Below are 25,999 nucleotides of genomic sequence, written 5' to 3' on the forward strand. Positions count from 1 at the left end.
AAGTCGCTCTGGATAAGAGCGTCTGCTAAATGACTAAATGTAAGATGTTTTTGCAGATTTCTCTACTATTCTATTTGAACTGCTGCTAGTGCCAATGGCAGGACCAGTATAAACCTGAGAGGCTTTCTCATGCAAGACTGTCAAACAATAAACATCTTTAAAACAAGAATAAGCACTTCAGCATAGCCATTTTCTTTCACTGCATATTTTGCACAATTTAATAAATCCCAAGGCCAGAAATTAGGTGTTCTTTCTCATTAATAGCAAAGGTCAACACATTCATGTCTAAGTTACAACATTCTTATCAAACATCCTGTAACATCTACTTACATTCCACCTTATGCAAACCATTACATGAACAGGGTTATAATCACTGGGTCCATCTGGTCATTCCTTATCACACGGTATAAGTCCCATACTGCATACCAGTGAAATAACCTGATCCTTAGCCTAATTATCGGGCCCAAGCACTCTGCTACATTCCACAGCTGACTGATCATCAGGTTTGGACCATCACAGAACATATCCTGAGACCCCCCACCTCCCAAGAATAACTGTTTGTTAAATGGTAAATGGACTGCATTTATATAGCGCTTTTCTACCTTAGCGGCACTCAAAGCGCTTTACAATGTTTTTGCCTCTCATTCACCCATTCATACTCACACTCACACATACCGATGGCAGTGAGCTACCATGCAAGGCGCCGGCCTGCCCATCGGGAGCAACTTGGGGTTCAGAGTCTTGCTCAAGGATACTTCGGCACATGACCTAGGAGGAGTCGGGGATCGAACCGCCAACCTTGCGATTAACAGACAACACTCTCTACCCCCTGAGCCACAGCTGATGCTGGTCTTCAATATTTATTTGAATGTAGAAACATGTTCACACAAAAATGACCAAAACAACAAGAGTTACATGTCAGTTCCCATGGTAACTGTAAGGGGTGGTGAAGGGAGGACCAGGTAACAGTTGTTTAAGTAAACACATGCTCACACCTATCCACTCAGGTTAGATCAGAGACCAGTGTCTTTTTTGTAGCTTTGGATGAATGTCTCAATAAATACAAATGAGCTGTTTAACAAGACTATGTTTATTGAAACAAGATTTTTAAACACAGAAAACACTATAGCCATTGTCCATCCCATTTTATTAATTCTTGAATTCATGAGGGGAAGGTGTATTTGCAGCAGGAGTGTGCTTCTGAATAGTGAAGGACACTATTTATAGCATGTTTAGACAGAGCCTATACTTACAGACACGTTTACTGGCAACACCTTCAGAGAATGGTCTTTGTCAAGATTATAAATGTATGGAAATACTCTCTCAGTGAAGGTGTGTGTGAAGGTGTGCAGGTGTGTGTCAGTATCAGGGTCAGTGAATGACAGCTTCCCTCCATCCCAGTCAAGCTGTACCCTGATCTTCTGTGGTCTCTGCTTCACTGTGAAGGCAGTCCATGACTCTAGTGGGGTACGTATCTTATATATATTTTCATTACACCAAACATTCCAGGATCCTTCCCAAAATCCAAGGTCTCCCTTTCTCTGCACAGACTCTTTAACCACACCCAGGACCCACGACGTACTCTCTCCAACCTCAACTTCCCAGCTGTGTGTCCCTGAGTCAAAGCCTTCAGAGCCCAGAACAACAGGACATATCTGCTCTCTCTCTGGGTTGTTAGGAAGCTGCTGTGTCTTGTCACTGTAGGCCACACTGGTCAGATCCTCTGAGAGGGTGAGATGACAGTTTGCAGTGTTGGGGTCCAGAATCACTGGAGCTGCATAGACAACAATAGAAACACATGCATCTGATGATGTGAACATGCACACGTGTGTGTGGGAATGAATGCATGTGTGTGTCTTTATGTGCACCTATCTATACAAGTTTAGCAGCCAGGGAAGGAAAAATAATTAAAGACAAGCAAGCTTGGAAACTTACTTGGAAACTTAGAACACTCAGAACAAATCATACATTTATATAATCAATAATTGTGACTGATGAGTCTAACCCCATTCATAGTAAATGATGATTCTCTCAACCAGGTACCCTTTGAAATAAGGTTAATTGGCGGTTTATGTTTTCCTAGAGGTACAATTAACACATACATTTAAGAATGTGGCTTGAAACACCATAAAAGCTTTGCAGTGGGGGTGAGAATGGATACAGTCTACTCACACTAAGTTCTATAGAAACTCTGATACAGGCTGATGGGGTACTCAAGTATCATTATTTCTGTGATGCTGTATGACAATCTGTAGACAAGCATTCAAGTACATGATGTGTCCACTAGATGTCAGTACAACAACATTCTCTCTACATAACTCACTCACTGTAATGAACCATCTCCTTCATCTTCTCCCAGACTCTGAACGGCAGGTTGCTCAGGTGTTTTGCCACGTCTATCAGTGCTCCTGAAACCATCTCTGGATCTGGCAGTGTCACCTTGGGTCTGGAAGAACATTCAGAGGGCAGTGCTAGTGTGGGGCTGATTAGTTTAAAATACTGCATGTATATAAATAATGTTAATGCAATACTCACATGTTCATGCTATCCATAAAGCTCTACAGAAGGAACCAAAGGAGAAGAGACAAATACATTATATAATTGTAATACTATGTTATTTGACAAAATATTGTTAATTTGATGTTGTTTTAGTTGTATATATATATGGATATGTAGTCTTTACCTGCAGGAATGAGATGTCATCAGTTTTCAGTTCCTCCTCTATGGCTCTGATGGTGTCTAAGAGGGATTGAAGGTCTCTGCTCATCTCCTCAATGTTCTCCTTCATCAACTGACTCTTCAGCTCCTCTTCCTCCCTCAGTGCAGCTATCCTGACCTTCTCTTCATCATGTAGAAACTGATGAAGCTTCTCAAACTCCTTCTTAATCTGCACCTCTGTCTGCTGGGCCTGGTTCTAGATAGGGTAAAAGTCAATATATGTTTTATAATTCCACGTGATGAGATAGTTTATGTATTGTAACTCTGCATCAGTGGATAACATTAAATCTGTACCTTAATGTGCCCTGATGTTGAGTGAATCTTGAGTTGCTCCTGGAGTGACAGAATGTGACAAGCGGAGAAAAACTGTGAGCCAGATGTCGTGACGTGAAATTTGTCAGAGTTAGGTGGTTTTAATGTGAGATGTATACTTGACTTACCCGATGATCCACAGCAGCTTCCTCTATGGGGCAGCAGTCGTGTCCTTTATGTTTTTTAGAAGTCTGACACACCAGGCAGATGGGCTGTTTATCCTCCTGACAGAAGAGTTTGAGTTTCTCACTGTGCAGACTGCAGAGCACATCAGACCTTGCTCTCTCCTGTTGGAAGGCCTCACACAGGTCCTTCAGCACCCGGTTACATGGTGGATTCTCTGTTGAAGACTCCCCCCTACACACTGGGCACTCCTGGGATCCCTTCTGTTGCCAGAATACCTGAAGACAGTTTTTACAGAAGCTGTGGCTACACCCGAGGAGGACAGGATCTTTGAAAGATTGTCTTCCAAGAGAAAACGTTTTGAAGCCATTTTCTTCACTTTTATTTCCTGTCTTTGTAACGTCTTCTGAAGAGGAGTTTCACTTTTTTTGCCATGAGTGTTTATTCTCTACCTTGTCCTGTGGTTAGGGGGTGGAGCTATATCACTTTTTTTTTTATTACCAACAAGACAAATGTGAGGGAGAAGTATTATGTACATCACTATAGCTTCTGATTCTGACTGTTTGTGATTCTACAATTTCATTAATTAAAGAGGAAGAGTATGACAGCCTGTCACTGACAGGAGTGTGCTGGTTGAAAACTCTCTTACTTCTCAAGGTGTGTGAATGTATAGGTTTGTTGCATCTCGCTTGGAAAATGATGAGTTATATTGAAAGACATCAACAAATATTATGGTATGTTTACCTTGACAAAGTAAGGGACTGTAGTTACAGATTCTTCACCTGTAACACTTTGTGCCTGTATGCCTATTTTATATAATATCATAGAAACACACTTAATGTAGAGAGGAACACTCTCAGTGAAGGTGATGTTGTATCACTTGCCATATATTGTTGTACAATGTCTACTTCAATCAAATAAATATATTATAATCTATGCATGGGACGCGTAACTACCAGAGGCTTTTTCTATGGCTCAGTGGTAACTACTTCCCCTGCGACATTAACGTACGTAACAGTCCAACAATGATGACGCATTCCAAAGGTATAAATACTGAGTCGCCGTGTAATGACGGTCTTCCTGGAGACTGTGCCATCTTTCGAAGGTAATGAAAATCTGTACTCAAACAGCCCTCTGATTTTAAACAACGCATCTGAATTATCCTTTTTAATTTAAAGCCATCCAGATATGTATTAACGTTCCCCTTCTCATTTCAGACATTCCCTCTTCGATATGAGAGCTAAGGTAAGTTAAACTGCTCCTGAGTCTTGAATTATTCTGTTTACATTCACACGCTGTTTCAGCTAGCCTAATTTTAGCAACCATCGTGTTTTCAAGCGGGTGTAGAGGCAATATGGTTTGTGGTGCGTAGTTGGCCAAGTTGCTCAATTAAGGGCTTGCATATGAAGCTAGCTAGTTGAATTCGTCGTCTTTTTCGGCCCTCATTGTAGTTTTCCATAAAATTGCTCAATCGGCCTTTAAAACGTTTCTCTCTCCCCCCCCCTCCCCCTTTCAGTGGAGAAAGAAGCGTATGCGCAGGTAAGCCCTCAGGCGTTGCTCAAGAATAGCTATAATTTATTTCTGTATAATCTGTAATTTAATGTCCATCTGCGATACTTTATTCGTGTAGGCTGAAGCGCAAGAGGCGAAAGATGAGGCAGAGGTCCAAGTAAACTGCCTTCATCCCAGGCTGTGACCTGACTTCAGAACCACAGCCGCAGTCCAAAGGATTGCCTGAGTACAGAGTCCGCAGACCAGATGCCACCCGAACCATTGGGCTCCAAGACCTGAGCCTTGACCTACCAACCAGAGGCTTCGGATTGGCTGTTTTAAAGACTACCTGGACAATGACTTTCCTTGGACGTTCTGGACATTTTCCAACCTCAACTCTCCCAACTCCAATATCTTTGTTTATACTTTCCCAATAAAGTTTTTGGTTTAAAACAAAATTGTAATCTGTTAGTATTTGGGAGCATGCATTTGAAAATGTGTACGTACATTTCCGCACGTTGCTGGTTTAAAAGTGAGGTGTCAAATGTTAAGCGATGACCGTTTGCAAATTCGACTTAACCCTCGTGCTGCCTTCGGGTCACATGACCCAAAGGTTCATAACGAATCATTGTTGTTTTTACCCAATACAAAAACAACTAAAAATAATTTTTCTTTTAACCTTTGCAATGTAGGGGGTCTGAGGCAGCCCAACGGTTTAAAGAAAATGCTTTACTTTGTTTCTGTATGTGGTAAAGTTGTCGCAATACGACGGTGGGTCACAATGACTGATGGGTCACAATGTCCCGAAGATAACACAAGGGTTAAATTACCTATACACTGGATCCGTAGGGAAGTTCTGATGCTACTTGAATAACCATAGGCAACACAAAGTCAAATGACTGGGGTGAGGAAATTGGACAACTCTAATGCTGCAATGGAACGCATTTGTTTGGGACCTCGGGGGAACAGTTGTAATTACACTTGACGGAGTGAATCACACGTCGTAGGCTAAAGTGAGTGAACCTTCTTGAGGTTGTAATGTAGACTGGTAGATGGGTGAACGTAAATGTACTGCACAGCACATTCATGCCTCGCTAAAGCCGCACTGCAGGGGTACTAAAGCACTTAGTCTTGGCTCTTGCATAGCGGTGTCACAGCAACAGGGTTTACTTAACCATGGTTGCCTTGTGGTTTAAAGGTACCTCCCCTATTCCGCATTTAGAATGCATGAATAAACGAGGCTATAATCCGGAGGCCTGTCCCCAAATTTTGAGACTGGGTAAATAGTATACAGAACGATGAGTCTACTTGTCAGACAGAATGACGGCCCATATCCTGCCGGTTTATTTACTGTTCTGTCAAACAAGGGAATTAACCTGTCACGTGGTGATGTGCAAACACTTGATCGCTTGCCTGAGTGGCATGTAGGCTATTTTTGCGATTCTATGTTTTTCTTATGATAATTCGGTGCAGTGCTCGATCAAGATTTGATGCCCTACGATTAATCGCTCTGGGCCAACACTTGCTTGGCACTGGTAATTATAGGCTACCGCAGGTGCGCAAAGATAACGGAAGGCAAACTGGCGACTGCCAGACGGTGTTGACTAGGCTATGTTGTCTGTTGTCACTTAGCCTATAACTTTTTGATTGATAATTTTAGGTGGTGTAATACGTGATTTTTCAACTGTTGTTTCTTAACATAGTCGGTATTTATTTAATCCGCAGGCAACGCGGTCGGTGTAAATGACAGATCTCTTCGTCCCGCCTGCTGTGGTTTGTAACCATAGCAGATTCTCTGAACACAGTTGAATGTTTTTTATGTGAAGGAGGGCTTCAACCAAGATCAATCACGCCCATAGAAGATTTTGGTTCTGTTGCTGCCAACGCAGTGGCAGTGAGCTCTTGAAACTCGGGAGATATTCCGTGCCAGTGGCACCGAGGCCGATCTAATGTAAATACATTTTACATTTAGGATAAAGGTAGGCATTCATCCATGTGAATGATAAAAGTATTATGCCATTGTAGGCTGAATTGCACGGGCAGCATCTAAACGCAGTACACGGAACTGCAGAGGTAGTTGGAAAAAATGGAAAAAGATTTTGCGATGCCATCTAGGGATGCAGGGCCGAGTGGGAGCATGGGATTTGGGGATGCAAACGCAGCCCTGGCCGAGGACTCGCTACCTTCCAATCCGCCGGAGGAACGCGCTGTGTCAGTCTGGTGGTCCTTTGCAAAATGCCTAGGTACGCTTCTGCCAGTATACTTGGCTGGATACTTCGGGTTCAGTATCAGCATAGTGGTCTTCGGTCTCATGGTCTACATGGGATGGAAACACAGTCGGGACGCCAAAGTGATGCGGCTCAAGTCGGCCATGTACGTGTTGGACAACGAGAGGGAATTCACCACAGCAAAGGTTTTCCGGAGCAATCGGGATTTGCCCCCATGGGTAAGTAACCCAACTTAATAGTAAACTACAGTAATATCCATTTACAGTGATGCGGGTAAAAACCTATAGGCTAGCCTATAGTCAAAACAAAGTACTTAAAGAGAAGGACAGATGGAGAGTTTGCTGGTGAGAAATAATGTGTGGGAAAGAAGTGTGGTTTATGCTGACATCACAGTTGTCTAGTTGGTGTGTAGGGCCTATAGGTTATACCGAAAATTAATTAAGAATACTTGCACTACTGGAAAGGATTAGGTTTAAGATGAGGACATTTTTACTTCCCACCTCAGGATAGGGAAACCACCACATCCCCATCACCTGAAATAATAATACTGCACTGACATGATGTTTTCCTTCTTCCCTGCCCTCCCACACATTCTTCTCTCTAATCAGAATTTGCTGGCTATATTTGGACATGTGCAGTGTCTGGGGACAGAAAGTCTAAACTCTCGCAATATCGCTGCAAGGAATGTGACAAAGCATAGCCAAACTGCCATATGGAGTTGGACACAGCATTAAAAACAGAGACAACAGCAGCGATAGGGCATTTTCCTCAGACTATCTACAAGTCTACAAAGCAGTATAAGTGCATATTCTTTTGGTGAATTTTGTTCTGTGCTGTCAGCTATGAAGAGTGTTGTCTTAGACCATCCATTTCCTGCCTCTGAACCGCAGGCAACTGAATAAATTCAGGCCTATGAGTGCTGACCAAAATGGACACCAAATGCTTAATGACTCAAAGAGACTTTTCTGAAGAAGATAGGACCAACCGGACAATATTAAAACTGTAGAGAAAAGAAGGATTTGATCATGATTTTGATCATTTTGACACACTCACCCTCTTCGACAACCACAATATCTGTGGGTGGGCTACAGGATATCACAAACGTGCACACACAGACCCACATTCTCTGATATAGAAGTGGTTAGTCACTGTCTCATTTCAAGTTGAAGTCCTACGTCACACTTCCCTGCCATGTGTCTAAGTTAGTTCTGACCAACCACTCTCTCTCTGCAGGTTAACTTCCCAGATGTGGAAAAGGTTGAGTGGCTGAACAAGGTATATAAACACCTAGGACACACACTCACACATCGCATTGACTACCTGTTGATATGTATGGTTTTGTCTGTGCTCGTGTACGTGTAACTGCGTGTGTGTGTATATGTGTGTGTGTGGGGACATGCATGTGTGTGTGTGTATGTGTGTATGTGTGTGTGTTATAAAAGTGACTGTGTGTGTTTGTTAGTGGTGTGGGTATTGATGTCTTCTGGCTTCGCTCCATCTGTTCCATTAGTACAGCCTCTTCTGTTGTAATTAAGAGTCTGGGCGAGTGTGAGGGTTTCTGAGATCCCAGAACACACACACACACACACACACACTGTGTCTCCGTGCTTACAGAAGCTCACCAACGGCGAGCCAGCAATATGAATATCAATAAACAAGGCGTCCTTCAGAGTGGATAAGAAATGTCATGAAGTCCGACACAAAGCCCAGATTGTAGGGTGGTGATCCGCTGGGCTCATCTTCCTCTAGGAGTCCCCTCCTGTCCCCTCTTGGCTGCCTGACTGAGCGACGCGTGATCAGACTGCACACACTCAACCTCCTGATTCTGCTTGCCACACGCCTGACTTCCTCATTCAGCCCCACTTACAGAGAACCACTAGTATGGCCAAAGTGAAAAACACATCTTCCCGCTAGCCATAATACTTAGTAGGATGGTCCAGTGGAGAACTGACCTTGGATAGAAAAACAACTGCAAAGTAGCAGTTGTGGCTAGCCACACCATTGATGTTAGTCCAGACATGTTGATCCATTTTTACTATCAAAAGTTGATTCATTGAATGAATATAGGGTGTTTAAGGTGACCTTAGACAGACACTTCTAGAAGGATAAAATGCCTCACTAGGGTATTTCTCCAACCTCCTGACCTTTACAGACCAAGGTCAGAATCACCACAGTGTTAGACGTCACACAGCGATGCTGAGTGGCACCTCACAGTTCTTTCATATAGCATATTGTAAACAGCCATGGCAGAATTGGGTTGAAAATTTCAATTTAACATTTTCAAATAAAATCTTTCACAAATGGTGTTCTGTTATTCTGTTCAACACATTTTCTGATTGCCATTCCTATTTAATTATTAAGGGTGAACAATCAAAGCATTTCATTTTGTCTCTGTTTGTAGATATCATTCTGCTTCTTTTAATGTATTTTATTCTTTTGTTGGTGTACATATGAATACCATCTCAACCTGAAAGCCAGCTGTGCTTCTGGTTTCCTTTAGTTGGAAATCTGCAGATCTGCTCTGAACATTTATCTGATCACAGGAAGTGCATGGCTTCCCTGATTGGGTAACTCATGAGTCATTTCTACACATAGGCTACAATACAGAACCTTTTTTTTTCTTTTTTATGGTTTGCCCTTCTGACAGACTTATGCACCCCCTTGTCCAGCAACTGACTCATTCCACATTTGACATCAATCTGTGTTGAAGGTCCTCCTTAGTCATACTCACCCCACCCTCTCTGTATTGCTGCTCCACACGTCCCATAAGACATGATGAAGCTTCAGTTCCTCTGTCCTCCAGATCCTGCAGCAGGCCTGGCCCTTTGTGGGCCAGTACCTGGAGAAGCTGCTGGTGGACACCATCGCTCCTGCCATCAGGGCCTCCAACACCCACCTCCAGACCCTCAGCTTCACCAAGGTCAACCTGGGAGACAAGGTGCCACATGTTTACACCACCTCTACTCAATACTGTAGACACTTTAGTATGTATAGAGCCACATATACACATTGGAATAGAATAGAATGAAGTACATTTAGTCATTTAGCAGACGCTCTTATCCAGAGCGACTTACAGTAAGTACAGGGACATACCCCCGAGGCAAGTAGGGTGAAGTGCCTTGCCCAAGGACACAACGTCAGTTGGCATGACCGGGAATCGAACTGGCAACCTTCGGATTACTAGCACGATTCCCTCACCGCTCAGCCACCTGACTCCCTAGAAATTAGGTAGAAATTAATACTTGATCGTCTTATGATCTGTTATCACTTTATGGTACTGTACAAGTCTAAAGTGGTGTCTTTGGCTTCAACTCCAAACCGTTGAAAGAACATAGTGAAACATTTGGACCCAAAACGTAGCCAGCAGCCACACAGTACCTGTGTTCTATGTGTCTCTGCCTGTCCTAAGTGCAGCTGTGCTGTTTCCCAGGCCATGAAGGTGGTGGGGGTGAAGGCCCACACTGAGCATGACAAGAAGCAGGTGCTGCTGGATCTCTATGTGAGGTAGGACACACACACACATACACGCACACACACTGATCAACACTAATGTGGAACAGTAACATTTACGGTTCAACCTTTTTTCCGCAGCTATGCAGGTGATGTGGAAATCAACGTGGAAATCAAAAAGTACTTCTGCAAAGCCGGAGTTAAAGGAATTCAGGTACTCTCCCCAGGGGTAACACAGAGGGAGAAGTCTTGTGTTTTGGTCTTGTGATTTATATCTCCTGAGGCCAAACCAAAATTTCTCTCTCTTTCTCTCTCTCTCTCTCACACACACACACACACACACACACACTCACTCTCTCTCTCTCTCTCTCTCTCTCTCTCTCTCTCTCTCTCTCTCTCTCTCTCTCTCTCTCTCTCTCTCTCTCCCCCTTCCCCTTCCCCTTCCCCTCCACAGTTGCATGGGAAGCTGCGTGTGATCCTGGAGCCTCTGATCGGGGACATTCCTCTGGTTGGAGCCATCACCATGTTCTTCATCCGCAGGCCTGTCAGTGCCACATCCTCATGGCTCCTTTCAGTTCACCCATTGTCCTTTCAAAATAGAAAATATGACATCTCTTAAATACTCTCCACGTCTGTACTGTTGGTTCCATGCATCTGTCGCTTTCTGTCTCGTGTTTTCTGACCCCTTGACCCCTGTTGATCCACAGAAGCTGGATATCAACTGGACAGGGCTGACCAACCTGCTGGACATCCCTGGACTGAAGTGAGTGAACAACTCCATTGACTTTAGGACCTCAGTTACATTGAGCTTCCTCTCGTGGTGTTGTGGAGGTATGATACTAGTGATCCAAGGGCTATGTAGGACAAGGATTGTGCTCACGTGCGTGTGTTTGTGTAGAGTAGATATTGAACTGAAAATACAATTAAATTATTGTCAGGAGTGTGTCTTTAGCGTCGAACGTCACAACAAAGATTCCTGACAATCCATCCAATGACAAGGCACTGTCATTTACTTATTTAATTGTATTCCGCTTGGAAAGGACATATGCATACATGATCTCTTACCGAAACCTCGTCCTTTCACAATGGGTGCATGTGCTGGTTCAGTTTTGCCCCAATTGTTGAAAGCCAAATGTATCATTTTTTCAGTGCATGTCAGTGTTGTCAGCAGTAGTGTACCGGAGACGGTCTGTCTCTCTGTCTGGTCTAGTTGTCCCTCCGTCTCTCTGTCTGTGTCTCCCATCTCTGTGTGTCCCCGACACCCACCCTTGCATTCACTTGCAGTGCCATGTCGGACACTATGATAATGGATGCAATAGCCGCCTTCCTGGTGCTCCCCAACCGACTCACTGTCCCCCTGGTGGCCGACCTGCACGTTGCTCAGCTGCGCTCGCCTCTCCCGCGGGTAACCGTATAGCACCCCGTTAAAACCACCTGGAGAGTGACAGGTTCAGACGTTTAACACGATACCTCAGCTTAATACATACCCTGTGTTGTGTTAATGACTCCATTGTTCTGAATAAAGAAAAAAAACGGGTCTTTATTCAATGAATACACTGACTTCCCATCTAAGCAAATACAGAATGTAGCTACATGCTGTTTAAATAATACACAAAGGACTCCTGGGAAGCCTATGTAGTGCAACCTGTGTTAACCCTTGTGTGTGTGTGTTTTTGTGTGTTTGTGTTTTAGGGGGTGGTACGCATCCACCTGTTGGAGGCAGAGGACCTGACGGCTAAGGACACGGTCATCAAGGGGTTAATCGATGGCAAGTCTGACCCGTACGCCGTGCTGCGTGTGGGGACCCAGACCTTCACCTCTCACCACGTGGACAGCAACCTGAACCCACAGTGGAGGGAGATGTTTGAGGTAGGCAAGGGGAGGGGAGACAGGAGGGGAGGGGAGAAGGGAGGAGAGGAGCGAAGAGGAGAGGAGACGAGTGGAGAGGAGGAAAGGAGAGACCACTCGATACGACGGCACGCTTTAATTTCCGTTCCTGTCGAAGCACCCAAGGACATTCACACGAGAAACCTTTTTGAGCCCGTCATTTTTTTCGTGTAAGTTTTTCGGCGGCACGTTTTGCTTAACGTGCCTCGCAAAGCATCCAAGGACGCACTGCATGGGGTTGTAAGCAAGCTGACTACAAAGTCCGGCTTTGAAAATGAGAAAAGCACTACCCGTGCATCGATTGCGTCCTTGGTATGCCAAGTGTTCTGGATGGATTGGTCGTCTGACCAGCCTCCTCTCCTGCTGTGCAGCTTGTCACTGGGACATGGAGAGGAAAGCACAGCAGTGTGTCTTATCTGCCTCTGCAAAACCAGGATGCTGCGGCGCGGAGAGATGAATGATTGAACTGATATACACTGAACAAAGCCTTATCCGTCATCTGTGTGCCTCCATAGCAACGACACAGGGCTTAGAAAGTGAAGATGTATTAGATAGTACTCAATTGCTGTGAAAGTACTAAGTCAATGAAGTGAATAGCTGAGTTCAGGACAAAATCGACGTATTTATTGCACATATGTAAGGTGCATGTGTCTGATACATTCAAGTTGAGTATCACAGAAGACTGGACAATGAATACAGGAAATCAAGGGAGTTAAATGGTATCACAATATGGGAGGATACGAGACTATTAGCGTAGCCTTCGCAAGCACAGACATAGGACACTGCATGCTAGATAGCTTTTGTTTAGGTCTTTAGATAGGGCTCCTAGAAATGGCCTGGACGCTCCTTCTATTTTCCTCATTCAAAGTTGCATGGCATTATACACTTTGGTAATATTGTGACCTCTAACCTATACTAGTGTCACAGGCCTTTCCTAGTCGCACCTTACAAAGAACTAACTTATGGCAATGCAGGAATAATGACAGTTTCAATATCAGTATCAATAATACAAGAAACATATTCAAAAGTTGTTTATTATATTCAGAGCATTTCAAACAGTATAAAAGTAATAAAGTAATCATTATCTTTAATTAATGTTAACTGTTCTGTGGTTAAGGACAGACCTCTTTAAAATATATAATTTAAATGATACCATGCAATGCTATTGACACAGGTTATTTTTATATTGACTGTGTGTATCTGCATGTGTCGATCTTATTTTTATATTTGTGTCTATATTATGTTGATATTTGTGGCATTTGTGGTTGCCTGTACATTGTGTGTGTTTTTGTGTTTGTGTTTATGTGTGTCTGTGTGTCAGGTGATTGTCCATGAAGTGCCTGGTCAGGAATTGGAGGTGGAGGTGTTTGACAAAGACCCAGACCAGGATGACTTCCTGGGGAGGTAGCATCTCACTCACTCCATCCATCCCCCATCCATCCCCCATCCATCACCCCTCTCTCTGTGGTTTTCACTCCTTCCCCCTCGGCCGTTAGCTAACGTCAACTAACGCCTTCATTTTGTTCAAAACTACAGATGCCTGATGTACTTTCTTGTTCCATATTTGTTATTTTACTTCTTTCTTTTTTCTTCTCTGTCTCTGCCCTTCCTTTTCCTTCTCTCAGGGTCAAGATTGATCTGGATATTGTGAAGCGAGCCAGGGTAGTAGATGATGTAAGTAACTAACACCACGCATCTACATGACCTGGAGGTTCACCTGTATGAATGTAAACACAACAGCAGGGCATCAGTGAGGATCCTTGCTGGGTTCTGCTGTGGTGTGAATAACAGTAGTTAATCCTGTTATATAGCAGCAGGTCAGGGGTCATCCCACCCCACGTGCCCTCCTCATGACTCCCCGTTCTTGGCCAACTTTGCTCAACAACTAACCCATGCTGCGGTTGTTTTATTGGATGACTCCAAATGAGTGATGGGTGTGTAATCCCGCCCCCTTGTCGGCAGTGGTTCAATCTGAAGGATGTGCCGTCAGGCAGCGTTCACCTGCGTCTGGAGTGGCTCTCTCTGCTGCCCTCTGCTGAAAGACTCAGTGAGGTGCGTCCTGCTGCTACATGACTTTCCATTCTAGTTGTATTTTTCACATTTTATTACAGTTTATATGCTATTAGAAATCTCTACTACAGTGCACACTCCGAACATGACACATTATCCTATAAGTATATACACTCTTATCCCCCCCCCCCCTCCCTCTTCTCTTATCTAACACACTGTATTTGCTCAGGTTATCCAGAGGAACCGGAATGTCTCCTGCAAAACTTCAGATCCTCCCTCGGCAGCCATCTTGGCTGTTTACCTGGACCGCGCCCAGGACCTGCCTGTGGGTACCACAGTGTGCCGTGGTGACATACACCCAGTCAGAACCCACACTCTGTGTTAGCGTGTGTATCACGTGTGTGTGTGGTTGTGTTTCAGATGAAGAAGGGCAACAAGGACCCGAGTCCCATGGTCCAGCTGTCCATCCAGGACACAACCCGGGAGAGCAAGGTGATTTTTAGCTGTTCATTAAGGAGGCAGGGCTCACCTTTGACTCAGAAAAGTACTGTGTGTCTTTTTAAAGAAAACTAGCTAAAACATGTTAAAATATGTTTCTGTCATGTCTCTGTTTCCAAGACAAGTTACGGTACTAACAACCCTGTGTGGGAGGATGCCTTCACCTTCTTCATCCAGGACCCCAGCAGACAGGACATCGACATTCAGGTGCAGAGCCCTGCCGCACCAACACACTCTCTTTGTCATATGCTGTAGAAACTCATATTCACAGATAATAAATATAACCTCTGTTACAACCCTTTGTTCTTTTTCACCCTCACCATATACCTGTGTTCTACTGTGTACGACTGTGTGTGTAAACTCCTCGTTCGGTACACACAGCTGTTCAAACACATCACTATTCCTGCTGTCAGAGATGTTCTCGTGCGTGATCCCCCACGTCCTGTCCTCCCACTCCCTCTCATCCGCTCCAGGTGAAGGATGACGACCGGGCCTTATCTCTGGGCAGTCTGACCATCCCTCTGGCCCGACTGCTGACCAGCCCCGACCTCACCATGGACCAGTGGTTCCAGCTAAACAACTCTGGCCCCGCCAGCCGTATCTACATCAAGACCATCCTCAGGGTGGGCTTACACACACACACACACACACACACACACACACACACACACACACGGCTACCACGGCTCAGTTACTTGTCTTAGTCTTTCCCCAACCTGGCGTTTGTGGGCCCGCAGTTAAAGGTCTCCTGTGCTCCCTAGGTGTTGTGGTTGAATGAGGAGATGTCTCCCACCACCCCAGTGTCTCCTCACCCCCCAAGCCCAGGGTCGGGACACGGAGCTGGGGGAATCACGTCTGAGTTGTCCCCTGGTGGAGTGAGTGGGGCTCTTAAACCTGTACCGACACCACCCCAGCACACCACCCCAGACTCTGACTTTGGCACTGAGGTGAGAGGCTGAAATGTTATATCTCTCTCTCTTGCACATACAGCACATGCATACAAACACACACACACACAGACGGCACGGGTCACAGCTGTGTGTGTCCACAGGGAGTGCTGCGCATCCATCTGGTGGAGGCCCACAACCTGATAGCCAAGGACAACTTCATGGGGGGCATGGTGAAGGGGAAGAGTGACCCCTACGTCAAGATCAGGGTGGGGGGCGTGGCCTTCCGCAGCCACACCATCAAGGAGAACCTCAACCCTTACTGGAACGAACTGTACGAGGTACCAACAGAGCCCCTTTGAATTCTCCCAGGAAGATCCTAGTGCAGGAGTGTTCATGTTCATTGTACACAGTATGAGTATGATTGGATACACGGATTGACTTCTATGGATCAGTGTGGTGTTCAGTCATGTTGGGTTATTTTGCTGGACCTATGGAAATGAGAAAATCACAGCACATGTATAAGATACTCATAGAGGTCAGGTATGGGGTCATCCACTGGCTCCTTAGTTCATCCCCCTCTAAACATGGAGTCTGATGGGCTCTCTCTTGGGTTCCTCCAGGTGATCCTCACCCAGCTGCCCGGTCAGGAGGTCCAGTTTGAGCTGTATGACAAAGACCTGGACCAGGATGACTTCCTGGGCAGGTGAGGTGGGGACAGACTGAGGGGACAGACACACTGTGACACAGTGCAAGATACATGTTGTTATTGACCTTGCTGTTAAAATGCACTTTGACCTGTGTGTGTATTTAGGTTCAGGCTTAACCTCCGAGATGTCATAGGCTCACAATTCACAGACCAGGTAATGTCGCAGCCGGCTATGGCCGCATATATAATCCCACGGTGAATGCTTTGACAGATTCATGTATTTGGGTGTCCTGGGATGTGTGTGTTTCAGTGGTTCACCCTCAACGATGTGAAGTCTGGACGGGTCCACCTGGTGCTGGAGTGGCTGCCCAGAGTCACAGACCTGCCCAGACTGGAACAGGTAAGGCCCTCTGCTCGGTCTCTCTGCAGCTCTCTCTCTCTCTTTCTAGGTATCTGTCGTTTTTCCTTTCTTTCCGTAGCTCTTTTTCCCTCTCTGTCCCTCACTCACTGACTCACACTCACTGACTCACACTCACTGACTCACACTCACTTACACACGCATTCTCTCTCTCTCTCTCTCTCTCTCTCTCTCTCTCTCTCTCTCTCTCTCTCTCTCTCTCTCTCTCTCTCTCTCTCTCTCTCTCTCTCTCTCTCTCTCTCTCTCTCTCTCTCTCTCTCTCTCTCTGTCTCTCTCTCTCTGTCTCTCTCTCTCTCTCTGTCTCTTTCTCTCTCTCTCTCTCTCTGTCTGTGTTCCCTGTGTCTCAGTGACATCTGGCTCTGCTTCTCTGACCCCCCAGGTCCTACAGTTCCAGTCCCAGCAGTCTTACCAGAACAAAGTGTTGCCATCGGCTGCTGTGCTGTTCATCTACGTGGAGAGAGCCCACGGCCTGCCGGTAATACCACAGCGCCCCCTCTAGACTGTCTGTAGTAATGATCTCACTAGTACCCTGCAAACAGCTCAGTGGTGTCAATACGGAACTGTAGTCTGTATGGCACCATAAACCATTTTGACATTCAAATTCCAGAACCAAATCCACATTTTTCCAGTGTGGTTGTTACATCCATATTTATTATTCATTTACAGTTGAAAAAGAGTGGAAAGGAGCCAAAAGTCGGAGCAGAGATTGCTTTGAAGGGCATTTCATACCGAACCAAGGTAGGTATCTTTATGAATAATAATTACAAATCGATTAAGGCTGAACTTTAAACTTACTGAAATACAGCTCACGTGCAGTTACCTGAAGGCTTGCGTGTTGTCTGTCCCCAGGTGTGTGAGCGTTCTATGTCCCCCCGCTGGGATGAGGCCTTTCACTTCCTGGTTCGTGACCCCAGAGATGAAATCCTCACCATCAAGGTGAGAGAGACTGTCAGCACTTGTTCCTCATGGAACAAGTGCCTTCCAGTGGGTTCATTCAGTGACTAGACACTAAGAAGGAAGTGGTGTCCAGGGCACAGTATGAAAGCAACTCTGGTCTGGGCTATTTTTGAACCATGTGTGTGGGTGTGCTGACGTGTTCGTGATTGCTTGTGTATGTGTGTCGCACATCTGCTCGTCTCTGTGTGTGTGTGTGCAGCTCTCCCACAGCTGGGGCCAGCCCCTGGGGTCAGTGGCGCAGCCTCTCAGGGACGTTCTGGCAGAGCCGGACCTGGTGCTGGACCGCTGGCTCAGTCTGGACGGAGCCCTGCCAGAGAGCCAGATACTTCTGAGGGCCTCCCTCAAGGTAACCTCCACACCCACTGGGGGAAAACGCATTTCTGTACGAAAATCTCAGTTGAAACCTTTAAGACCATGATGTCATGTGCAGAATGATGTCATGTAATTTACTCTGATCTCATATTGATCCTTCTCTGTGTGTATGCGTTGCAGTTTACTTACATCCCCGTTGAAACTCCTCTTATTATGTGACTTTGATAGACTGTATTGTCTATTCAATATAATGAAACTGTGTAACCTAGTCCAGTGTTGGTTTGCTCGTCCTCTGAATACTGAACAGCATCTGTCCCATAGATCTTGGACACCCAGCTGGCCGTGTGTCGCAAGGTCCCCGGGGACGATGATGTCACCGGAGTGACCGGCGAGGAGGGGGACGACATCCCCAGACGGGATCAGGCCAACCCCGACCTCCGACACAGGGCAGTGCCCTCACATGCGTGAGTCATCCTGGCATCAATGCCCCCGTTGTCCTCTCTGTGTTTGTCTCTACTGTACCATGGGAGGTCATGTTTCGAATGCCTCTCAAATAGCATCATCATGACACGTTGTAATGAGACACACACACACACACGTTGTTTTCCCAGCGTCTCCATCATCACGACACATTGTAATACATTGTAGCGTATGTGTCATGTGGAATGACTGGTGATCTTTTTGTTGATGTCCAATATTGTACATTTGTGTTCGTCGAACGCTTTGGCAGGATCTAGAAACATCCTATTGTTTGATTTTGCAGGGGTGGCGAGGGAGGTGGCGTAGCTGGCCAGGTGAAGCTGTCCATTGGCTATTCCATTGAGGAGAGCAGGCTGTATGTCACTGTTCACTCCTGCAGGTCAGTCCACCAGGACTCCCCACTACGTGTTGATTAGCTTAGCATAAAGCTATATTGGAGCTGTGCCAAAGGGCTACAAGCTTAGCACAAGACGGTGCCAAAGCTGTATTCGACCTATTCACGTATTAGCTATGCTACAACCACATCAATTGGCTATTATGCAGCTATCCATGGATATTTGTTGAACAGTGCCTGTCTGTTCAGTGTCTAGCTGGGAGTGTAATGTGTGCTACGTGCCTCTCTGTGTTGCTACAGGGATCTGCCAGCTTGCTCCAAGGACGGCTCCGACCCCTACGTGTCCTTCATCCTCCTGCCTGACAAGAACAGGACCACCAAGAGGAAGACCACCATCAGGAAGAGAGACCTCAACCCTGAGTTCAACGAGAGGTGAGAACAGTGGAGATACAAGAACAACGTGAGACGGGAATCTGGTATCTCCTGTTTTATGCTGGTTAACGTCACTTCTAGGGTTGGAGGATGGTTAATTGAGGGTGTGTTGATGGTTACTAGAACATCTATTGATCTTGTATTGGAGTTGTCAAGTGACGACTCTTTAGTAATGTCTCTTTCATCTTTGTGCTGTCAGATTTGATTTTGACTTCTCACTGGAGGAGTCTCTCCAGAGAAGACTGGACCTGTCTGTGAAGAACAGTGTCTCCTTCATGAGCAGAGAGAGGGAGCTCATTGGCAAGGTACTAGACACTGGGGAAAAAAGGATTCTGGAAGAAGGAATCTCATTTGATATTCACCTTGAGTAAAAAATCTCTGTTTATTGTTTCTAAGTCTTCTAACTACATTTGTTTTGTCATCTTTAGGTGCTGGTAGATTTGGACCAGATAGACCTCAACAGTGGTGTCACCCAATGGTAAAGTTATCCTAAATTAATCAACTTAAGACGTGGGCATAAAATAAAATCACAATGTATGCAACCTTTTTTTCTATATTATGGGACCTCACATTTTTCATGCCAAAAGGGAGTTGCTAAAATGTTGTGCTTATGTTATTTTATACAAGTGGACATGAACCATTGCCTTTCTGACTCTTTCAGGTACAACTTGACCCAGGAGATCAACTAGACCAACTAGAAGGCAGATCCCGGTTCTTTAGTGCAAGTTGCGTGTTACTGTCGCTTCTCTATCATGGGTTGTTATCATTTTTATTCAGCTTTGTGCAAAGACACCATCAGCGTCAAACAATTATCATATTATATAAATAATATCACAGACCGTGGCAAATCAATTGAATGTGTTCATAATCACAATCATTTTCGATATGTAATGAATCAGTGTCACCAGTGCACTGTGCAGGATCCCTACACCATATGATACTGTATATGAATAGAATTATTTGGCTGAATAGTTATTTGATACGGATGCAACTGTAAAATTTGTTTTAAATGCACTTTATTGTCTTAATGTAATTATCTTCCCTCACAAAAGGCCTTGTGCTGTATATTTTGATATTTTATAATGTCTTAGTGGTATTCATGAAAAAAGATTCTTCCTTTGTGTTACTTTGCCAGTACGTGTTTGTATTGTTGCCTTCATGTAATGCTGTGCACAATTTCTGAAAACATCTAGAATGTTTACGATTAGTGTTCCAAATGAAAGTGTTTTTTATGTTTTAAACAAATGTATTTGAAGGTTAAGTTTATAATTCAGGTTTAATATTAGTAATAATGACCAAGACCCAATTGCAGTTGTGGTGAGAAGATTATTGTGCAAAGTCTAAATCACTGTGTTTTATTTTAAAAAGTTTATTATGAATATTCTCATTCCATGGCAGCAATGTGTTTGTGTGTGCTAGTAGACTATTGCTAAAAACAAACTTGGTTCTGCTCTTGTCATAAAATGCCAATAAAGTGATATTTCAGGTTGTTTCTTACAAACAACTTTTACAAAAGATTACCATGAACCAAACCTTTAGATGTAGGCCGAGACACATTTTCTCTGCGTTTTCTGCTGTCACTTCACTGCTAAAGCTTGAAAACCAATCTTAAAAGTTAGGGTTAGTTAAACGTGATAGAATGAGTGAAGCTGCTGTGCTTTGTATACAGTTGATCATGTATCTGCTTTAAACTGATGGAGTAAATGTTAGCATTTTCAAAATCTGTGTCTATTGTCTTATTTTGGGAAATTTTGTTTTATTTACCTGTTTGTTAGAAAATTTTACTCTTACCTTCTTTTCAGACCCTAGTTTAATACAAAAGTACAAGGAGGCTGTCATATCTACACCTTTGTTTTTGGTATACCAAACCTATAGGCCCATTGAAGTTGTGATGTGTCATTGACCTACCACCAGGTTGCGATAAAGCGCTAACTACCCTCTTGTCCTGTCAGCAGTATCTCAACAGATGTTGAGAGAAAAAGAGAGATGGACAAGGCTTCGCCTCAATGGGGAGTCTTTTTCTTGAATCACAGGGGTGGGACAACAGCAGAAAGCCTGCCCTGAGGAGGCAGCATCGAAGAGCCCGTAATCTGGATCACACAACAATAATGAATGGAAACGCACCGTAGCCAAGAAAGCACAGCAACCTAGTAGGCGAACTATTTGAAGGGATTATGCTGTTTTATTGAAAGAGGAATTCACAGCAAGAAATGGATTGGCCGGGTAAATCAGAGACCATTCTTTGGAACAGAAAGCAATTGTACAGTACTTGTTACCTTTGAAAGTTGGAATTAGAGTACAATTTGATATACTGTAGCAAATAGCGAACACATTAAAAGCAGTTATGATACATTATGATACCCTTGAGGTGTCATTTTTTTTATTCCTAGTGGAACTTTTGAATCGGGAGTGTTTGGATTAAAACTTCAGTCAGTTTGGATGTAAAAGGGATTCGACTTCTGATATCTTCGGCGGAACTTTGAAAGAAGATCCCTGGACTTTTATTTCATTTCATAAGAGGGTCTGGTTATCATTGGCAACATGGGAAACATAGAGAGTGTGGATGGACAGTCGTCGGAGATGAAGCATCATATAATGCCACTCAAAGTGCCTATGCCCGACCAAACGGAGTTGGAGGAGAGATTTGCTATAGTTTTGGTAAGTGGCAGAGCGCTCTTTCTCCTGTCCCAAAATAGTATTACTCAGTCTAAACTAATCTACTTTAGCACTTTACCACTTTCTTATCCTAAAACCCCCACGAATTTCAATCCTGACGCACTGCTTGACATTTTTCTCCACATTTGAAATTGTAAAAGGGTGAAAATTGCCATTGTCCATTTTAGCCTCGTTGTCTAATCCTAAATTGGCTACACAGACACAAGGACACTATTTCAACCCATCAAAACTATTCACACATCTCGTACGCATGACGAGGTTACTGTAATCACTGTTCTGTTGTTATTGTAAAACAATGAGCTGATTATTTCAATTTGTGTGAGAGTTCTCTGTCTAGAGAGTCATGAAGATGAGCTAAACTCATTTTAAATTTTCTTTCTTCTTCAGTAATGAGTTGCTGATATTTTAAATTGCCCCGACCAGTCCCACCCCCATTCTCTCACTCCTTCACCCCCTTCTTCTGCCATTCTTTTGTTTCCAAAGTCAACTCGAGGCTTTGGGTTCATTTCCAGAAGTCTAAGCATGCATGGAGCAAGTAATGGATGTGTTCACAGAGATTTTCACTTTCATAAACCAACGTTAAGTCATTGTAAATTGTACATTCCTATTTTTCACGTTTGTCGCGTTGTCTATGCATAATTCGTTGACAGATTCATTTTCTGAATTCCCCCAAAACTCCCACACCCGAGAGATCGTAAAAGAGAACCACCCCCAGTCTCAGCACACCATCTTAGCACCAAGTCGGACAGACTGCAGTTGTCTGCACGCTTTGTAATACTGTGCACACAGTCAACACCCACTTTTACAATTCATCAACACATTAGAAGTGCCATGTGTCTGTCGTCCTAAATCAAGATGCTGCTATTGTACTCCCATTTTTTGTCTGATTATATACAGTGAACCAAAAGTTTGACTAAAGTGTACTTTCTGTACAGAATATTAGCCCATTTTAGCTTTGATATCAAAGCGTGATAGATCTTCGATGTATAAAAGCGCTTTAGGTTTTGTTTACCCTTTTCTTCCTCATTAGTTTGTCTTCGTAAAGAAATTCAAATGCAAACTAGAATCATAAAGCCTATGAGAATATAATCCTCTATATAAGCTCCTCATGCAAAATATCCTTACATATGTTAACTAAAAAGTTTATATTTGTTTGCCGCCCATCTGAACCACGCCCAGCCTTAATTTAGCCCAGTGGACCCACATCTTAACATGGTGCTGACTTGACTAATCAAGATGTCTTCAACATTCTTGAATAGAAGCCTATAGTTCACCGAGAGACATTAGCTGTCGGGGTCTAGGGTGTACTGGCAGTAAGCCATTGAGCATTGGAATAAAAGTCGGGCCTCCATAAACCACAGCCACTGTTTCAACGTCATGATACTTCAGCACAGCGTGAAGCTGTGAGCCCACTTGTTGACTGCTGTGCTACGTCGCAGCTAATATGACACGTATTATAACCACTATTCCCATCTCTTCCAGTCAGAGAACTTTGTGCATGAACCAGTGGGTGGTCATGATGAAAGGCCATATTTAGATGAGGACTAAGTTGTTCCATGTGATGACTGCACACAGAATATATTTAAACCAGTAGGTTTTCCAGAAAAAACAGCAGGAGCAATTGTGTTGGAAAAAGCGAGGTTTTAACCAGACAAAAATCCTCAAGTGTACTAAAACAGCTAGAAATAGTTAAACCATGAAGAGAAAAATCTAGTACCATTGTAACCTGAGAGCTTATTCATCTACCCAGGAGTTTCCTACAGTAGCAGCAAGTTTCCTTGAGACTATGTGATTTTGTGGGAAAGAACAACATGTGTGTGTGTTTTTAGACATCTTATCAGACAATGGTTGGAGCTCTGCTCTGTCTAACTCTTGTTCTGAGATAAAGCTACATCAAACAGTCCAGGAGCGTTGAAGGGTTGTCAGGAAGAGAAGGCTGTGGTTTTGCTTTCTGACTAAGAGTAGAGGTCATCGTGGCGCTTTCCTTCCTAAGAAAGGAATATACAAAAAGAGCATAGTTCAGCTACATTTGCTTTTGGTTGTGACACTTTACAAAAGAAAATTGGATTTCCTGCTGGCTTGCTGTTTGTTATGTGAGGCATGTATGAAAATATACAAACAATACTATTTCCATAAATGGTATTCCTCTCATCATAACATTTGATCCCTGTTGTGTATCCGGTGTGGGGTGTAGTTCTGTGCATCCTTGTGTGTGTGTGTGTGTGTGTGTGTGTGTTATGAGTTTTTAACCTTCCAACTCAGACAGCTCTCAGCCATCCCATTGGATGGGCATGGCTTGATGATGTCATTAGGGCCCAGTCTTTGTAAGTGTAGTGATACCCCTGTTTTAACGACTTTAGCAGGACGTCCAGGGAGGGGAGATGGGAGACGAGTAGGGGGACAGGACCCATGGGTTAAATTAGACCACTTTATGCGGTCTTGCAAATAAAATGCTTGGGTCAACTCTAACCGGGAGCATGTGCTAAAGGCATCTTGCTCTCTCTCTCTCTCTCTCTCTCTCTCTCTCTCTCTCTCTCTCTCCCTCTCTCTCTCTCTCTCTCTCTCTCTCTCTCTCTCTCTCTCTCTCTCTCTCTCTCTCTCTCTCTCTCTCTCTCTCTCTCTCTCCTTCTCCCTCTCTCTGTCTCTCTCTCCTTCTCCCCCTCTCCACTGTCCAGGGTCTCCAGAAACAGCCTGTGCTCTGTGCTCTGTGGCTAGACACAGCTGCCCAGTATTCCCTCCCCCCCCATCTTCTTTTTTTTCAGAGGAAATTGCATTGTAGGCATGGAGGACAGCTCTCCCTTACAATAAGATGTGTGTTCCTGGAGGCAGCTACCGGCCCATTACATGTCATTAGTTCAGCTAGCAGCTTAGCACGACAGGGCCACCTAGGCCTCCCAGACAGACACATGTAGGCTACCGCACACACATGCACCGGGCTGGAGTATCTCTCCACAGATATCCAGGGCCAGTCTATCAAGAGCAGCAGAAGATTTTCCATGACCTTCTACCAGTGTCCTTGGGAGGTTTGTTGTACCTACCCCTGGACTTGGACGCACGATATGGGATTCTGGGAAATGGAGTACCTATGGAACATTCAATGAGAAATTGAACTTCTCGTTGACGTTACCTTCCCGCCTTTTTTCCTCTCATGGCTGAGGTCTCACTCACCGCAGCTTTCTCCTTCTGGTGGAGAGACGGTCCATTTTCAAGGTGTGCTCCTATTAAGTGAGTGAGTGAGCAGGGGCCTTGGCAGTGAGTTCAGGCAGGGTATCTGCTTTCAAAGTGCTCCCGCAAACTACACTGGATTCCTGTGGTCTGGTCTAGGCTGGGGCCGCAGCAGCACTCGAGAGAAAGAGAGGGAGGGAAAATTCCCTTTGAACTGGCTGTCTGCCACCGTGCAGGGTTGTAATGACTTTACCAACGTTCGTCTAAAGGTACACACACACACACACACACACACACACACACACATCTTTCAAATCTGTTAGGAGAACGACCAGGATTACTTTCTCAACTTGATTGCGTTGGAAGCCATCCCGACGGTTCGCTCCATGACTCCCTCTTGCTCCTCTCCCCCTCGTCCGTTTAGCTCTGACATGGAGTTGCATCATACAATGACGTGCCCATGCAGCCTTTCTGTTTCGCTGTGGGAGGAAAGTCCCTCTGGTTAGGAATGAGCTCACAATATTTGTTTGGCGAGAGAGTTGGAGAAGTTGGCGAAGGCGACAGTAGTTAAATGAAATTGAACAGATAGAGCTGACAGAGGGAGTCCAGCCCCCCCCCCCCCCCCCTCTCTGTGACATCACTGTGCCCTGAGAATGAGAACCTGGAGAGGCGGGGGTGTTTGATAGCTGCCAGTCAGGGGGAACTAATGAGTCAAGCTGTGTGTGTTGTTGATGGGACATTAAACCTAAATCATTTTCATTGTTTGGGGCTATGTACTTTTATGTAGGTGCCTTGTGTGTCTGGCCAACACCCCCTCAGCCACCCCTCTGCATCTCCTCAGGCGTCAGGCGTGTGTGTGTGTGGGTGTGTGTGTGGGGGGGGTGGTAAGCTTTTGTTTGTTTGTTATACCATGCACCGAAGCCTGGGGGGGTGAAGAGTGGGGGTGGGGGTAAGGGACATCTGTCTCTGGAG

General features: G+C 44.6%; 3 protein-coding genes and 1 long non-coding RNA gene across 9 annotated transcripts in view; 3 read left to right on the forward strand and 1 right to left on the reverse strand.

The window, feature by feature from the left end:
• Positions 1-1,080: 1,080 nt before the first annotated feature.
• On the reverse strand, positions 1,081-3,588 carry LOC134019543 (nuclear factor 7, brain-like). The gene is made up of 7 exons (XM_062460503.1): positions 3,577-3,588; positions 3,159-3,431; positions 3,013-3,051; positions 2,684-2,914; positions 2,536-2,558; positions 2,328-2,446; positions 1,081-1,774 (listed from the first exon to the last, which is right to left on the reverse strand). Exons 1-7 carry the CDS (start codon positions 3,586-3,588, stop codon positions 1,233-1,235), a joined length of 1,239 nt encoding a protein of 412 aa, XP_062316487.1. The 3' UTR covers positions 1,081-1,232.
• A 564-nt stretch (positions 3,589-4,152) lies between these two features.
• LOC134018225 (uncharacterized) lies at positions 4,153-5,102 on the forward strand. Its single transcript, XR_009929898.1, has 4 exons — positions 4,153-4,258; positions 4,371-4,398; positions 4,670-4,692; positions 4,784-5,102. It is a non-coding gene; the product is annotated as an uncharacterized LOC134018225 (long non-coding RNA).
• A 1,068-nt stretch (positions 5,103-6,170) lies between these two features.
• On the forward strand, positions 6,171-20,907 carry esyt1a (extended synaptotagmin-like protein 1a). Its single transcript, XM_062458700.1, has 31 exons — positions 6,171-7,090; positions 8,106-8,147; positions 9,676-9,810; positions 10,303-10,376; positions 10,464-10,536; positions 10,777-10,866; positions 11,030-11,085; positions 11,607-11,727; positions 12,015-12,191; positions 13,531-13,613; positions 13,835-13,883; positions 14,172-14,261; positions 14,449-14,544; positions 14,640-14,711; positions 14,838-14,924; positions 15,191-15,340; positions 15,479-15,664; positions 15,769-15,945; positions 16,228-16,310; positions 16,419-16,467; positions 16,564-16,653; positions 17,051-17,146; positions 17,338-17,409; positions 17,521-17,607; positions 17,828-17,974; positions 18,262-18,404; positions 18,704-18,799; positions 19,055-19,186; positions 19,386-19,491; positions 19,615-19,664; positions 19,848-20,907. The coding sequence occupies exons 1-31, from the start codon at positions 6,731-6,733 to the stop codon at positions 19,873-19,875; spliced, it is 3,297 nt and encodes a 1,098-aa protein (XP_062314684.1). The 5' UTR covers positions 6,171-6,730; the 3' UTR covers positions 19,876-20,907.
• Positions 20,908-21,231: 324 nt separating this feature from the next.
• Positions 21,232-25,999, forward strand: part of fmnl3 (formin-like 3) — a 29,501-nt gene continuing 24,733 nt past the window's right edge. For 3 of the 6 annotated variants that reach the window (XM_062458707.1, XM_062458705.1, XM_062458710.1), the window contains exon 1: positions 21,232-21,844. In XM_062458707.1, coding sequence (XP_062314691.1) covers positions 21,728-21,844 — 117 coding nt within the window. In that variant the 5' untranslated portion in view covers positions 21,232-21,727. The remainder of the gene's footprint in view (positions 21,845-25,999) is intronic. The other 3 variants (XM_062458706.1, XM_062458709.1, XM_062458708.1) reach the window with 1 other exon arrangement.

This window comes from Osmerus eperlanus, chromosome 4 (genome assembly GCF_963692335.1).
Source record: "Osmerus eperlanus chromosome 4, fOsmEpe2.1, whole genome shotgun sequence".
Lineage (NCBI taxonomy): Eukaryota > Metazoa > Chordata > Actinopteri > Osmeriformes > Osmeridae > Osmerus > Osmerus eperlanus.